Below are 15076 nucleotides of genomic sequence, written 5' to 3'. Positions count from 1 at the left end.
GAGGGAAAGAAAGATTTATAACCTGTCAACATTCCAGTTCCTAATCAGGGAACACAAGCTATATAACCAATCAGAATGTATATGAGGAGTACTGGGGGTGGGGGTGGGATTTTCTTGGGGTACTCTGTATAAAAGTTACAAGTGGGCACTGGTGGTGGCTCTCTCCTGGCTCCAAACACATCCCTTTTCCTCGGAGTTTGGATGACCACCCGGCTCTCACGAGATCCTAATAAAGCTTTTGTTCTATACCTTGAGATGCCCCTGAGAGTTTAATTTTGGATAAAATTGTCCACACAGTCACATCATGTATCACCAGCAGTTTCCTCATTTGCAAAAGGGGGATAATATAATATTTGTAATACCTCCCTCATAAGATTGTTGTGAATAAAGTACCTTGAAAACCTTAAAGCACTATATAAATGTGCATTATTGTTATGATTATCTAATTGTTTTCTTTCATATTTTATTATTTTGGTTTTGGAACATAGACTCCAAAACTGGAGACATTATTGAAAGTCTGTCACCACATAACTGAAAAAATAATGTTTTGTGAGTTCCCCAAAAATCTACACGGTTCTTTTATAATCATTTGAATGGACTCATTGCATGGGAGTGAAATATATTATTGGGAATCTTGGATATTTAAGTATTTTTTCTGATTTTTTTCTATAAGGACTCAATCTAAAAGCTTTGTCTTTAAAATCTATGGCTTTCATTTTAAACAACAATTTTTCATATTATTTATTTAATAAAATCAATACAATCCTGGATAATATAATCCTCTTCATGCCCTCCCTCTACTATTTTGTCTAAGATAATTTGGGGCTGAAATTTCATATACACTCAAAAGAAATTGTCTATAGGATCATAATAAATTAATTCAAATTCAAGGGTTTTAAAGGCTCCTGTATACCACTGAAATTCCACTGGGAAAAAAAAATAGCTTTAAAGAAAATCACAGGGTCCATATTATTGCTGAAACCATGGTGTTAGATAATTGACTTTATGTCTGGAGTTAATTACTGGATTTACATAATTTCATATGGTGTGTGTCAATTTTGCTGTGTATGTGTTTGTACATATGGGAGTTTAAAGTAATTATGTATTATGTCTAAAATAATAAAATATTGGTGTACTTTTTTCAGGATACAAGACTCTTTTGAAAGGAATTTCAGGGAAATTCAGCAGTGGAGAACTTGTTGCAATCATGGGTCCTTCTGGAGCTGGAAAATCAACACTCATGAACATCCTGGCAGGATACAGGTGACTAAAAGGGAAAATAAGAATGCAAGGGTTTTACCCAATCTGTTACAATTGCACATTTATTGCCATTGAGTAAATGTTGAGTGAAACAGCTATTAATTGAACCCCCTGCTGTTCTAGGTGCTATAGGACTTTTCTTAAACTTTTTCTACTCACAATCCCTTTCCACCTGAGAATTTTTTATATAACTACAGGTATATAGATATATAAAAAGGGTATACAAATCAAATATTTACTGATAATGTCATAATTTTGCAGCTCCCACATTCAGTTATGAGACCCCATATCGGGTTGTGAACCACAATTTAAGAACCTAGGACTATGTAAGATACAGAGAACTAAGTCTGCATTTAGGGTGCTCATACTTGAATTAAGGAAACAGGACCTATATAAACAAAAAATCAAATAATAATAATAAGAGATAAGTATGTGGTAAATATTAAATGCCTCAAAGTGTCCTGAGTTCAGGGAAAGGTGATTTTATTATGAATTGAGAAGACTTCAAGAAGGAAGGTGGTGGAGGAAAAAGAACACTGGTTTTTACATCATGTCATTAGGACAAATCCTATGTCTGATACTTAGTATTTATTGTGGGAAGTTATCTTGCCTATAAAATGAAGGGGTTGGAGAAGGTGATTTTTAAGGTATAATCCTAGATCCAGTAAAAAAGGGTTTTCCCTGGCCTTAGGTTTTGAAGAACGATTAAAAGGTATGATAAGGATTTGAGATGCATTTTGAAGATGAAAAGTACCAATGAGAACAAAAGTAAAGAAGCATTAAAGAATAAGACATCTTAGGGGTTCTGAGTAGTGCAGTGGACCTGAAAGTTAGAAAGATTTGAGTTCAAATCTGACCTTCAACATGTAGTAGCCTTCTCACTTTGGATAAGTTATTTTACCTTTGTTTGTCTCAAGTTTCCTCAACTATTGTTATGAGGATCAAATGAGATAGTTGGAAAATACCTTTTCTTTCTTCCTTCTTTTCTATCCTTCCTTTCTTTCCTCCTTCCTTCCCTCCCTCTTTCATTCTTTTCCTTTTTCCTTCTTCTCTCTCTCCCTCCTTCTTTCCCTCCTTGCTTCCTTCCTTCCTTCTTTCCTTTGTTCTTTCTTTCCTTCCTGGTTTTCTTCCTTTCTTCTCTCTTTACTTTTTCCTTCCCTCCTTCCTTCCTTTCTTCATTCATTTTTTCCTTTCTTCCTTCCTTCCATTCCCAAACTAAAAGATGGTATGCTTTGTTGGAAACTCATAATTTGTATAGCTTTTATTTGTATTTTATTTTAAAAGAATCAAAATCAGATCATGGGAATTTTGTGTATTTTTATCCCATCATTGTTAGCCATTATTAATTATAATTGTATAGAATCAAGGAAATCAAAACCACTAATATTTTTCTGAATGGAAGCACTGAATTATATTATTATATTATCTTACATTAAATTTCCAATTAAGAATGGTAATTATTGTAAGGGTAGGTAGGTGGCATAGTGACTAGAATGTCAGACCTGGAGTCAGAACTCTTTACGAACTCTTTGGTTTTCAGACTCAATAGTGACAATGCAGAAACATAAAGTATGTACATTTTACTGCCTTTTGGGCCAAAACAGTTGGATAAGTTCACAATTCAATTTAATTGAACAATGCATTAATGTTCCAGTTTTTCCACATCCCCTCCAACATTCATTATCTTTTCCTGTCATCTTAGTCAATCTGATATTTGTGAGGTGATACCTCAAAATGAATAGGCAATTTTCAAAAGAAATAAAGCAAACTATTAAACAGATGCAAAAATTTTCAAATCACTAATGATAAAAGTTCAAATATAAACTATTCTGAACTTTTGAACTTCTCTAGACCTCTTCATCATATCTTGCTTTTTCAGGAAACATCACTGGGAAATCTTATTTTCTTACAAAAGTGCATCTAGCTAGCATTCACTTATCATCAGTATTTTCTCCCTCTCTTATTGAACTCTAATTAGAAGGTAGGGCTATAAGACCCAGCCTTCCATTTAAGAAAGGGGCTTGGCACAATCTTCTCTCAATTTTGTACCAGCTATGTTGCTTTTGTATTTCTCCATCATCAATCTGTTCTAGTTATTTTCTTTCCTCACTATCCCCTCAGATTTTCAGTTTTCTTTTGAGTATTATCTTTCCCCATTAGACTGAAAACTCTTTCAGGGTAGGGATGATCTTTTTGTAACTTAAATTTTTATTTCTGGCATTTAGCCCAGTGCCTGGCACACAATAAGCATATAATAAATGTTTATTGACTTAATTATATTTAAAAACATATGTAGTACAATATATGTAGCGGGAGAAAAGTCGAGCAATTTCATATAACCAGCTTCCCTTTTTCTGTATGTATCATATTTATTAGGTTCATAATAAATTCTCACTTATGGCATATTTTCAGTGTGCAGCATTCACAGTTCAAAATCAAAGTAAGGTTCCTAAAATTATATAATATATGGTGTCCCAAAAGACTTAGTGCAGTTTTAATCTACTTAAGCTTTTATATATTATATTGTATAATTCCATATCATATACTATACATATATATTAGATTTTTAAAATATTTAATAATGCAAGCTATTAGAACTTATATAGCCTAAAACTATACTATGACTTTTTGGTCACCATGTTTCACTTATTATCCTATATAATAACTTGCATATTGGTATTTACTAAGTAAACAAAATAAAGTTACTTTATGTATAATTAGGTATTTATTATATATCATTTTTGATACTTATTGGACAAATATTCATAGGATCTTTGGATTATAGGTTAAAAGCTGGAAAAAAATTTCAAAATCATCTATCTAACCTCTTAATTTTAGAGATAAAGATATTTTTTAAAAAGACTTCTCTGAGGCCCAGAGAGATGACTTGCCTAAAGCTATTCAGATAGTACTCAAACCAAAGTTATAGTCTCAGTCTTCTGGTTCCCAAATCTTTCTACTTCACTATGAACTAATGAGAAAGAAGTTAGCTTAAGTTCATTTCTTGATGTGAAAGATCCTTCACTCTAATCAGGGATGGGGATATTCTTTTAACTTGGCCATTTGAATATATTAAACATTATTTGTGGGGCATACAAAATTATCAACTTAAAAACTCAAGCAGTGGGAAATTGTCTTACCTAGCTTTCAGTTCATAATTGCCTATGGTTGTCTTGGCTGAAACAAAATGATTTAGTGGGCCTAATGTGGCTCACAGGTCAGATGATCTCCACTACTACTCTAAATAATGCTACTATTACAGCAAAACTATTTGTAAATGTTTTTGAATGATCTAGACTATCTCCTTTTTTCTGTTAATGACCTAAGACTTAAAATGGTTAAGTTTCTTACTCAAGGTCATACAGGGGAGAAGCAACAGTTAAAATTTGAATCTAAGTCCTCTGATTCACAATTCAAAGACAAAATAGAGATTTAATTATGTAAAAATTAAAAGCATACCAAATAATGATAGAAACAGACTAGGAAAAGTTGGTGCAATAAACATCTCAGGAAATTCTGGCATCCATAATATGCCATCTTCCTAAAGATAAATGGTTAAAGCATGTGATTCTTAAAGAGAAGAAATATGACATATCAATAATTATGTGAAAGGGATGCCTAATAACAAAAGAAATGAACACTTGACTCAGATAATGAATAGGAATGAAAATGAGAATTGGATTGGCTTCATGGAATCTCAGATCTTTCTGTTCTCTATAGAATTTAGGAAATGATACTGAATAATGCATTCCTACTTGCCTTATTTTGAAACACAAAAGCCACTACTTCGTTCTTTTTTTTTTTTTTAAGCTGTCAAAGCACTAATGAATCTCATGCTATTTTTTGCTTTCAGAGTTGGGCCTAAGTTAAGTTCAGTAATATTCATCATATCTTCACATTGGCTTGGTTATACTGCTCCTAAGAAGTCTTGAATTTCAGTCATTCTCAGAAAGTGTTATAAAAACCAGAGAGTATTTATTTCATCCTCAAGGAGTACATTTAAAGGCATGCACGTACATCTATTTAATAGATTTATTCAAGAAATCATTATGACTATCTTATAGAAAGCCATATGCTTGATTTCACTTTTCTGTGCTATTCATTTTCCTTATTTAATAATATGAATGGTTACTGAGTTGTATCAATTGTCATTTAAAACCATTTACAATTTCCTTTGTATGGTGCAGATAACAAAAAAGCTAGATGTACCCTCTCACCTTCCCTTCTTCTCTAGTGTTAGGTGACAGAAAGGAAAAATGAAAGAGTTTTATCATTTTACCTTTTGGCTTACTGGTTTCTTTCCTTATTGGCATTTTTAGAGAGACAGGAATGAAAGGGTCAGTTCTCATCAATGGACTGCCTCGGGACCTCCGCTGTTTCCGTAAAGTGTCATGTTATATTATGCAAGATGACATGCTGCTTCCTCATATTACTGTGCAAGAAGCCATGATGGTAAGATTTCACAGCTCTGCAATTCTTTTCCTGATATTTTCACTGTTTTTTGGTTTTATTTTGTCATTGTCAGAAAATATTTATCAAGAATACAACTATGTTGTATATCAAGGATTATAGTCTAATCATATGATCTAACCCTTTCCTTTTATAAATAAGGAAACAGGAGCAGAGCAAAAAGAGGTAACTTGCCCAAAGTCACATAGCTAATGACAGTTGAAACCTGAACTCAAATCTCCTGATTCCTGATCTAGAGCTCTTTCTATTTAGAACCCTATATTTGGGGATATTATATGAAATCTGTCCCACATTACATCTATATATATTAACTGATTATGACCATTTAAAAGAATGTCTATGCCATGGGAGGAAAACAAATATCAGAGTTCGCATGAGATAAATTATAGTGGTTGTTTACTGGAATGATGGGACTAGAGCACTAGAATGTTTACTATGCCTTATAATTTGGGTTTATATTATTTACTGGGTAACCACAACATTCAATAGCAAAATGAACTCTACTGACACTTGAAGATCATTTCTCGCTATTCTCAACTTTTGGTGTAGAATGCTAACACTGTAATTTGATATTACACCAAGATTTTCTTATGCTAGAAGAATTGGTCTCTAGGACATCTCTTTCAGTCTTCAGAAGACTAATATTCCCTTCTTCCTAACTAAACTTGCTTGCCCATTATCTTTATTTGTTTATGCTAATTTTCTATCAATTCTTTTTTTTTTTTCAGACAGCTTTGAAAAAAGCTGGCTCCCCAGTCATTTGTTCATCTTTTGATTTGACAATACTCATTTGCTTTTATTTGAGTCTTCTATGAAAATGTCTAAGATTTAGGAGTTTTTTCTTTAATCTTTTTCATAATCTTGTAGATCATAGAGATTTCAAGTATACTGTATATACTTCCTTAATAACCATTGCCTCTGACTGGACAAGTTCTAAAGTACAGATATGCTTAGTTTATAATCTAAGCTTATATGTGTACACAGCCAAAATGAAACTCATTGTCTGAACTTTCCCCTCCTCCTAACTTTCCTGTTACTATAGAGGACAATGCCATTTTTCCAATTCCTCAGGCTCACAACCTAGGAGTGACATTGGACCCATCACTAATTTTAGTGATTCCCTCTTCATATCCAATCCATTGCCATGGTCTGTTGATTTTACCTTTGCCATATCTTCACCATCTCTCAAATATGCTCCTGTCTCTTCTTAAACATTGCCACCACTCTAGTCCAGGAACTCATCACTTCATACCTGGACAATTGTAACAGCCTGCTCGTGAGTCTACCTGTCTCAAATCTATCTCCATCCCAATCCATCTTCCATTTTGCCATCAGAGTGGTTTTCCTAAATCACAAAACTGATCCTGTCATCCTCCTACTCAATTAGTCCTAGTGGCTCTCTATTGCTTCCAAGATAAGATATAAAATGTTGTATTTTGTATTCAAATCCCTTTATAACCTGGCCTTCTCTTACCTTTCCAGTCTCCTTACATCTTAATTTCACCACATACTCTTCAACATTTTTCAATATAGTGACACTGGCCCATTGGCCACTCCACAAACAGTTTCCATCTCTCAGCTGGAGGCATTTTCGTTCCCCCATCCTTTAACTACTCTCTCCATTGTTATTACTGACTTCCTTAGATTCCTTTAAGTTTCAACTAAAATTCCATCTTTTACAGAAAGTTTTCTCTAACCTCTCCTAATTCTAATACCTTTCCTTTGTTAATTTCTTTCTATTTTTTCATTTGTATAAACTGACTGTGTATATATTTGTTTTTAGGTTGTCCTTCCCATTGTATTGCAAGTTCCTTGGAGGCAAGAACTTTTTCTTTTTTTTTTGGGGGGGGGGATATTCTTAATGCTTAGGAAAGTGCCTGGCATTCTGTTAATATGTTATATGAAACTCTTCTCAGCCAGGACTTGCATTTAGCTTTGTTTAATAGGGTAGGCATCATCATCATATCTTACATTAAAATAGCACTTTAATGTTTGCAAAGTGCTTTGCAAATTTTACCTCCTAGGTTCTTCAAAGTAATCCCATGAGGTAGGTGCTACTATTTTCCTAATTTTATAGAAAGAGAAACTGAGGCAGAAAAAGGTTATGTAATTTTTCCAGAATCACACAGCTAGTAACTATCTAATTCATAATGTGAATTCAGATCTTCCCAACTAAGTTCACTGCTTATCACTTTATCATCTGGCTACCATAGTGAAAAGTTTGGATTCAGATGATATGTAATCACTCTGCCTCAGATGATTATAACCTATTTGACCTTGGACAAGCCTCTTATTTTCCCTCAGTCTTAGTTTTATCTGTAAAATGAGTTGATTGAACTGCATGGGTTCTGAGTTCCTTCCAACTTTAAATCAGATTTTTTTGATTTTTAGAGTTTAGACTTTGCAACATTCTTGCTAGTGTCAGGTATGTATTTATGCAAGTGTATTATATATATTGTATATATATAGTATATACACATATGCATACAGTACAGACTAAGAGATACCAAAGGATCCTAATTCATTAAAATATAGGAATTTATTTTAGGTTTTTCTGATATTTGTTCTTCCCCATAGCACATTATATGAAGACTCTTAAAACCCTATTCTTCAAGGAAATTTTCTCATTTCACTTGATTATAAATGTGAAGTTTGTGTTCCAAATCACTACAAGTCTATATTGTCAGAAGATTCATTTGTATCTAAAGAAGATCAATGGCAACTTGGGCATAGAATCTTCAGGTGAAATACTGAAAAGAAATACTAGGCATTATGAATTTACAAATCTATTCCCTTAAATATTTATGTGATGTGTATGTGAGATTTTGTTGCCAAGCACAGAAGATACAAAGAATAAATGAAAATATAATCTCTAATCTTAAGGAGTTAGGAAGATATACATTTGAACAGAGAAATATAGATAATTGTTTGAGGGAGAGAAGAGAACATTAATAGCTAGGAGGTAACAGTGAAATTATTCATTTTTCTATTATACTTATGACCCAGGGACCCAGTATGTTTATATTATTATGTGCATGCATTATATCACAGATTGACCATGTCACTTAAAAAATAGATTCTCTTTAAATAGTCTTTCAGAACTCAGAGCTACAGTTCTTGATTGAATCAAATGCATTGTGAAGTCTCTGAAAGTCAAAAAGTTTTGATTCCCAGAACTATTAATGACTTTTTCTTGTAACTTTATTTGCATTGGTTAGGATCTTTTATAATCATTTGAAACTATGATATATTCTGCCTTCTTTTAAGATAAGTATAAAATAATCTTACCTTTGATACTAACATTTTTTTCCTCCAAAACTTTAACCCACATCTTATTTGATCATAGCAAGTAAGGAAACTAACGTTCACTCAAAGGGGTTAGTTAGTCAATAGATATTAAAGACCTACTATGTGCAAGGCACTGTCCTAAAGACTGAGAACACAAAAAGAAGCAAAATACAGTCCTTCCCTTCAAGTAGATCCCAACCTAATGGGGGAGACAACAATCAAACAAATATACATAACCAAACTTATACAGGATAAATAGGAAATGATTAAAAGGCTTGTAGAATTAAGAGAAGTTGGGAAAGACATCCTGTAGTACCCAACTTATTAAACTATGGTTCACAACTCCATATGTAGTCTCATTACTGAATGTGAAGGTCACAAAATTATGATTTATTAGCAGTAAATGTTTGGTTTGTATATTTATTCTACATACCTTTATAGCCAAGGTAATATAAAAATTTCTTGGGCAAAAAAGAGGTCTCAAGTGGGAAAAGTTTTAAGAAGCTCTGTATAGAAGATGGGGTTTTAGTTGGGATTTAAAGAAATTCAGGAAAGCCAAGAGATGTAAATGAGCATGGAAATAAGAGATAGCCAGTGAAAATACCCAGAACTGAGAAATGGGGGGTGGAGTGGGGGAGGAAGTCTCTTTTATAGAAAAGCAAGGAGGTCAGTGTCACTGGATCAAACAGCATATGATGAGGAGTAAGGTATTAAAAAACTATAAAGGTGGAGGTAAGGGATTATGAAGGACTTTAAACACCAAACAGGTTTTTACATTTGATCCTGGATGCCATAGAGAACCACTGGAGTTTACTGAGAAGGGGAGAGACGTAAATCTATGTTTTTAAAAAATCACTGACTTTCATGAACTGATACTGAGTGAAATAAGCAGAACCAGGAGAACATTGTATACAGTATTGGTAAGATTATATGATGATCAACTGTGATAGATTTGTCTTTTCTCAAGAATGCAGTGATTCAAGATAATTCCAATAGACTTGGGATGGAAAATGCTATCCTTATCCAGAGAGAACTATGGAGATTGAATGTGGATTGAAGCATAATATTTTCACTTTTTTGCTTGCTTTTTCTTTCTCATGATAATTCTCCCTTTTGGTCTGATTTTTCTTATACAAAATGATGTATATGGAAGTAAGAAAAAAAAAAAGGAAATCATTTTGATGGCTAAATGTATTAGAGTGGAAAGAGATTTGAAGCAAGCACACCTATCAGCAGGTTAATATAGTGATCCAGGAATGAGATGTTGAGAGACTTCATTAGAATTGTGGTAATGTCAGAAGAGAGAAGGGGTTGTATTGAAGAATTATTAAAAAGGTAAAATTTACAAGCTTTGGCAGAAGATTGGGTATAAGGGGGTAGAAGTCAAGGATAACTTCCAGATTATTATAACACCTGAAGGCCAAAAAAGATGGTTTTACCCTATGTAAGAATAAGGAATTTTGGAAAGGGAAGGGTTTGGAAAAGATATAATGAATTTTGGACATGTTGAATTTAAGATATCTATTAAGCATCCAATTTGAGATGCTTAAAAGATAGTTGAAGTTGTGAAATTGGAGGTCAGCAGAGAGATTGGGGCAGTAAAATAGATAAGAGAATCATCAGCATACAGAAGGTAACTAAATCTAATAAGATCTCCAAGTTAAGTAATATATATAGAGAGAAATGAAGACGCCTCAGGCAGAAGCCTGAGGGACTTACAGTAAGGAGGCATGATCTAGAAATGAATCCAGCAAAGGAGACAGAGATGAAGTAATCAGACAGGTGGGAGGAAAACGAGGAAAAAGTGATATCTCAAAAATCTGGAGAGAAAAGAGTTTCAAAGAGAATGATCACCACTGTCAAAGGTTGCAGAAAGATCAGGAGAATGAGGATCAAGATTTAAATAGCTTGTCAAGGTCACACAAGGTAGTGGCAGAACTGAGAACAGAAGTCAGGTTTCCTATATGCTAATACATTCTTGGATTTAGAAATATTGTATTTGAAGTTTCTGAAAAATTAAGATAATTTAAATAAGATATCTGGAAATGTGATTTCTGTTCTATAACAAACTTTTTATTCTAATAAGGAAACTGGAACATTAGATAAATATTTAGATGAAAAAAGCAAACTCTCTGAAGTTTTCTTTTCAAAACTTTTTCTACAATTTCTACAAAATACAAAAATAGTTGAGTTGATCTGAGAAACGGCACAAAATACCCTTTAAATTGTGTGGGACCTTTTGTTTGCTTTGGTTTTGTTATTTACACTTTGGTTCTTCCAGATACAACTTCCTTCTACATAACCTTCTCTGGGTTATTTTTGTCCTGTTTTAGGTTTCTGCTCATCTAAAACTTCAAGAGAAGGATGAAGGCAGAAAGGAGATGGTATGTATAAGTCTTAGAAATGAATGTTATTAATACTTTAAATCAAATTAGGTCTTGTGTTAGTATGGCTAATGGCTTGTTATTGCCCAGTACTCATAGTTCCTTGGACCTAAAGAAGACAGAACAATGTCTGGAGAGTATTTGTGAATAATTCTCCCTCTCCCAGATATAAAAATTGAAGTTATGACATGACTTATATAGCACCAAATGATGCTATTTAGGCCTTAGATAATGGTAGACACCAAATGTAGGGATTTGGTCAAGTGAAAAATTCACAATGGCCATTCTCTTTGACAAATGGAGAAGAGGTTCCCGACAAAATAGAGAGATACAACATCAGCAAAAATTACAAATATGAAATAGAATAGGAGAGCACATAGCAAGGAAAGGGGTTTTAAAAATTAATTATGGAAAAGACAAGTTCCCTAGTAGAATTTACAATGAGCCAGGAGAAAGGAAATATCTCATGAGGTTGGAGTGTACTATTAGTTGTCTAAAGGGGATTTAACACCTAAAAGAGTTAGTTAGTTATAAGGAAGAGAAGTAGGATCTGAGAGGAGAGATGCTGTAAAGCATTTAGGGAAGTTTGGAGAGATACCACATGGCAAGAGGCAAGGGGAAAGGGAAAAACAGCATGAGACAGTGTTCGGGTGGACTGACCCAAAAGAGATTCAGCGAAGGTGGCATGGGTCATAAACTGATTTATGGGGGAAATTTAATCTCAGAAACATGACTGGATATTCTAGTAAGACATAGGTGGGCTGCCCATGACCTCCACAGAGGATGAGCCTCCGAGGTTTGACATAACTTGGATTTCTGACTGGATAACCTCCACAGAGGGTGGGGCCATGGAGCTCAGCTAATCTCTATCAGATCCTTTTCCCTGCTTGCCCCAGGGAACAATTTTATCAGTGCTCCATCAGCACTCTCCAGGACCTCATCAATTAGGTATCTCTGAGAGTTTGGAATTTTGTTTGATTGAACAAGATGAAGTGAATTACTCTTACTTGGTCTTTTTGAATGTGGTTCTAGCTGGTCCTGTTCAGGAATTCCTCTTCTCTCACTAGGCAAGATTTTCCCTTTAGCATTCAATTCTCTCAACTCCTAATTAGTTTGTATACATTTTACATTTCCTTTTTTGTGTGTAATTTCTCCCTGCAACCCCCAATATAATGGAAAAGGATTATTTATTTTTATCTTTGAATCCTCAGTACCTCACAGAATAGGTCACTTAGTAGATGCTTAGTAAATGTTGCTTCAATGAATACAAAATGAATTAAAAATCTCTTTAATTATTTGAGAAGGTAGTATGGATAGGAAGCTGATATGAAACCCAAAAGATGAATTCAAATCTTGACTTTGGAATACTGGCATTGGAATCCCAAGCAAGTTTTTTTTGTTTGTTTGTTTTTTGCTAATTTTTTTGTTTGTTTTTTAGACAACTCTCTAAGATTAAACATTGCAGAGAAAACACTGAGCTATATTGGTAGAGGAAGTTTCTTCATTTGGGAGTTACGCATGCCAGTAAAATCACAGATCCATTCTCTTTCCCTATCCTTTATTTTAAATTAGGGTTTCCTATTGATAAAGGTTTAATAATTAATATTAAATAATTTCAGTGTTTCTATAAGTGCTATTCTAAAGCTGTGTTTGTTATCTTAGATATACAATATATGTTCATTTCTCAGGAAGGTGAAACTTTTACATAAGCAATCATTCATTCCTCATGAAGATAATCTAATAAAATAATTAGTTACAAATAAATTGCTCTAAGATAGTTATTTGATAAATTCTTTCCCAGATGAACCTAGTGAAGAGAAGCTAATTATTTACCTCATCTACAACCAATAAATTATGGAAAGAGAAAGTAGAAAAGAAGAAACTTTATTAGCATTTTCACAGGAAAAAGTCTTAGCAATAAGAATCAGGATCTGATTTATTGGCATTCCTTTTCCTATTTTGTCCTATATTAATGAAATATAGCTTAGAAATGTTCTCTGCATTCTATCACTAAAAAAACATTTTGTGCCAGCCAACCCTGAATAATTAAGAAACCTAAAATAGTAATATTCTTTCTTGTGAGTTCTGTTTTCCATTAACCCATCTCCTAGTTAAAATAAAGTAATTGAACTTGAACAGTACTACCTGGAATGTTCAGCTGGCAAGGACCTACAGTAATAGGAACAGTGATAAAATATTATACACTAACAGTGTCTTATTAAAGTTGCCTATGGCAGCTTACTTAGATGTGATCCTTTGCAGATAAAAATGAGAGGTGACAGGTCTTTTGTAAACTCCATTTCAATTCAATTCAGCAAGCATGTTTTAAGTGCCTAATGTATACCAGAAATCTAATTAAGTATTGACTATACAAAGACAAGATAGTTCATTAAGGAGTTTATATTCTGTTGTGTATAAACAAAGTAATTTCCAGGAGGAAGGACACAGTTCCAACATGAAGGATAGTTTATTAACAATAGAATAGGGACCCAGAGATAGCAACAGGAGAGTAGGGGAAAATAAGATGGGAATATTTGATTTATGAAGCTGACATGTATGATTATTAAGAGAGTAAATGGTGGTGTTTTTAAATGGCTTGACTCATATTTTTATTTTTGTCACTTTTTATAAATAGCTCTTTGCATGAGTAATCAAATTATAGACACTGATCTGAAATAAGAAGTATGTACAATTCACAAATGTATATCAGTGTTGATATGGAGAGTGAGAAGATTCTGCAGCTGTTTTTAGGAGTTTTAAATACTTTACCTATATTATAAGGTTAACTTGAAAGTTTTGAAATAGTAAAGTGACCTTTGTATTTAAAATAATTTGAGTAATTTAATTGTGCTTCCTATGTTTTGACTTTAGCAAATATTATAGTTTGAATGTGGTAATGGCACTTATATTTTTGAATTAAACTTCTAGGTGAAGGAGATCCTGACAGCATTAGGTCTGTTGTCCTGTGCTAACACAAGAACAGGAAGTCTTTCTGGAGGCCAGAGAAAGCGCCTTGCCATCGCCTTGGAATTGGTGAACAATCCACCAGTCATGTTCTTTGATGAACCTACTAGGTGAGTTAGAAAAATCTGTTGTAACTAAGATATTTTTTCATGAAAGACAACAAAGATAATACTTTATTAATTAATTAAAGTTAAATTATAAGTTCACTTTGCTATATAACATTACTATATCTATGAATTCATCCCTATTCAAAGTATTCCTTATATCAGTCTTTTCTAAATTAATTTTAAGGGAAGAACAAAGAAGGAATTAACTTTTGCATAGTACCTACTATGTCCTAAATGCTGCATAAATATCTCATTTGATCCTCACAACAATCTTCTAAGTTCTTATCTATCTTACAGTTCAGAAAACTGAGGCAAATAGAGGTTAAGTGATCTGCCCAGGGTCACACAACTACAAAATGTATGAGGATGCATTTGAACTCAGGTCTTTCTGACTCCAGATCCAATATTTTTTTCATTGTGCCAACCAAATCATAACTGTGAACAGAAGCCAGCATAAATCCCAAGTACAGTTGCCACAAAGAGTTCTGCTTTATATTTCCCTATTTAATGTGATTATAAATGACTTGGCTAAAGGTATATAACCCATTTACAGGTATTATGAAGCTGGGAGGGAGAGCTAGGTGATATAATCTGAATCTAAAA

At 33.4% G+C, this 15076-nt stretch overlaps 1 protein-coding gene across 1 annotated transcript in view; it reads left to right on the top strand.

The window, feature by feature from the left end:
* ABCG1 (ATP binding cassette subfamily G member 1) overlaps positions 1 to 15076 on the top strand; it is a 94029-nt gene that overhangs the window by 39704 nt on the left and 39249 nt on the right. The window contains exons 3-6 of the mRNA XM_003763379.4: positions 1146 to 1263; positions 5580 to 5712; positions 11352 to 11402; positions 14331 to 14476. Of these exons, the coding sequence (XP_003763427.1) occupies positions 1146 to 1263; positions 5580 to 5712; positions 11352 to 11402; positions 14331 to 14476 (448 nt within the window). The remainder of the gene's footprint in view (positions 1 to 1145; positions 1264 to 5579; positions 5713 to 11351; positions 11403 to 14330; positions 14477 to 15076) is intronic.

This window comes from Sarcophilus harrisii, chromosome 3 (assembly GCF_902635505.1).
Source record: "Sarcophilus harrisii chromosome 3, mSarHar1.11, whole genome shotgun sequence".
Lineage (NCBI taxonomy): Eukaryota > Metazoa > Chordata > Mammalia > Dasyuromorphia > Dasyuridae > Sarcophilus > Sarcophilus harrisii.
This window is presented reverse-complemented; position numbering and strand designations above follow the sequence as displayed.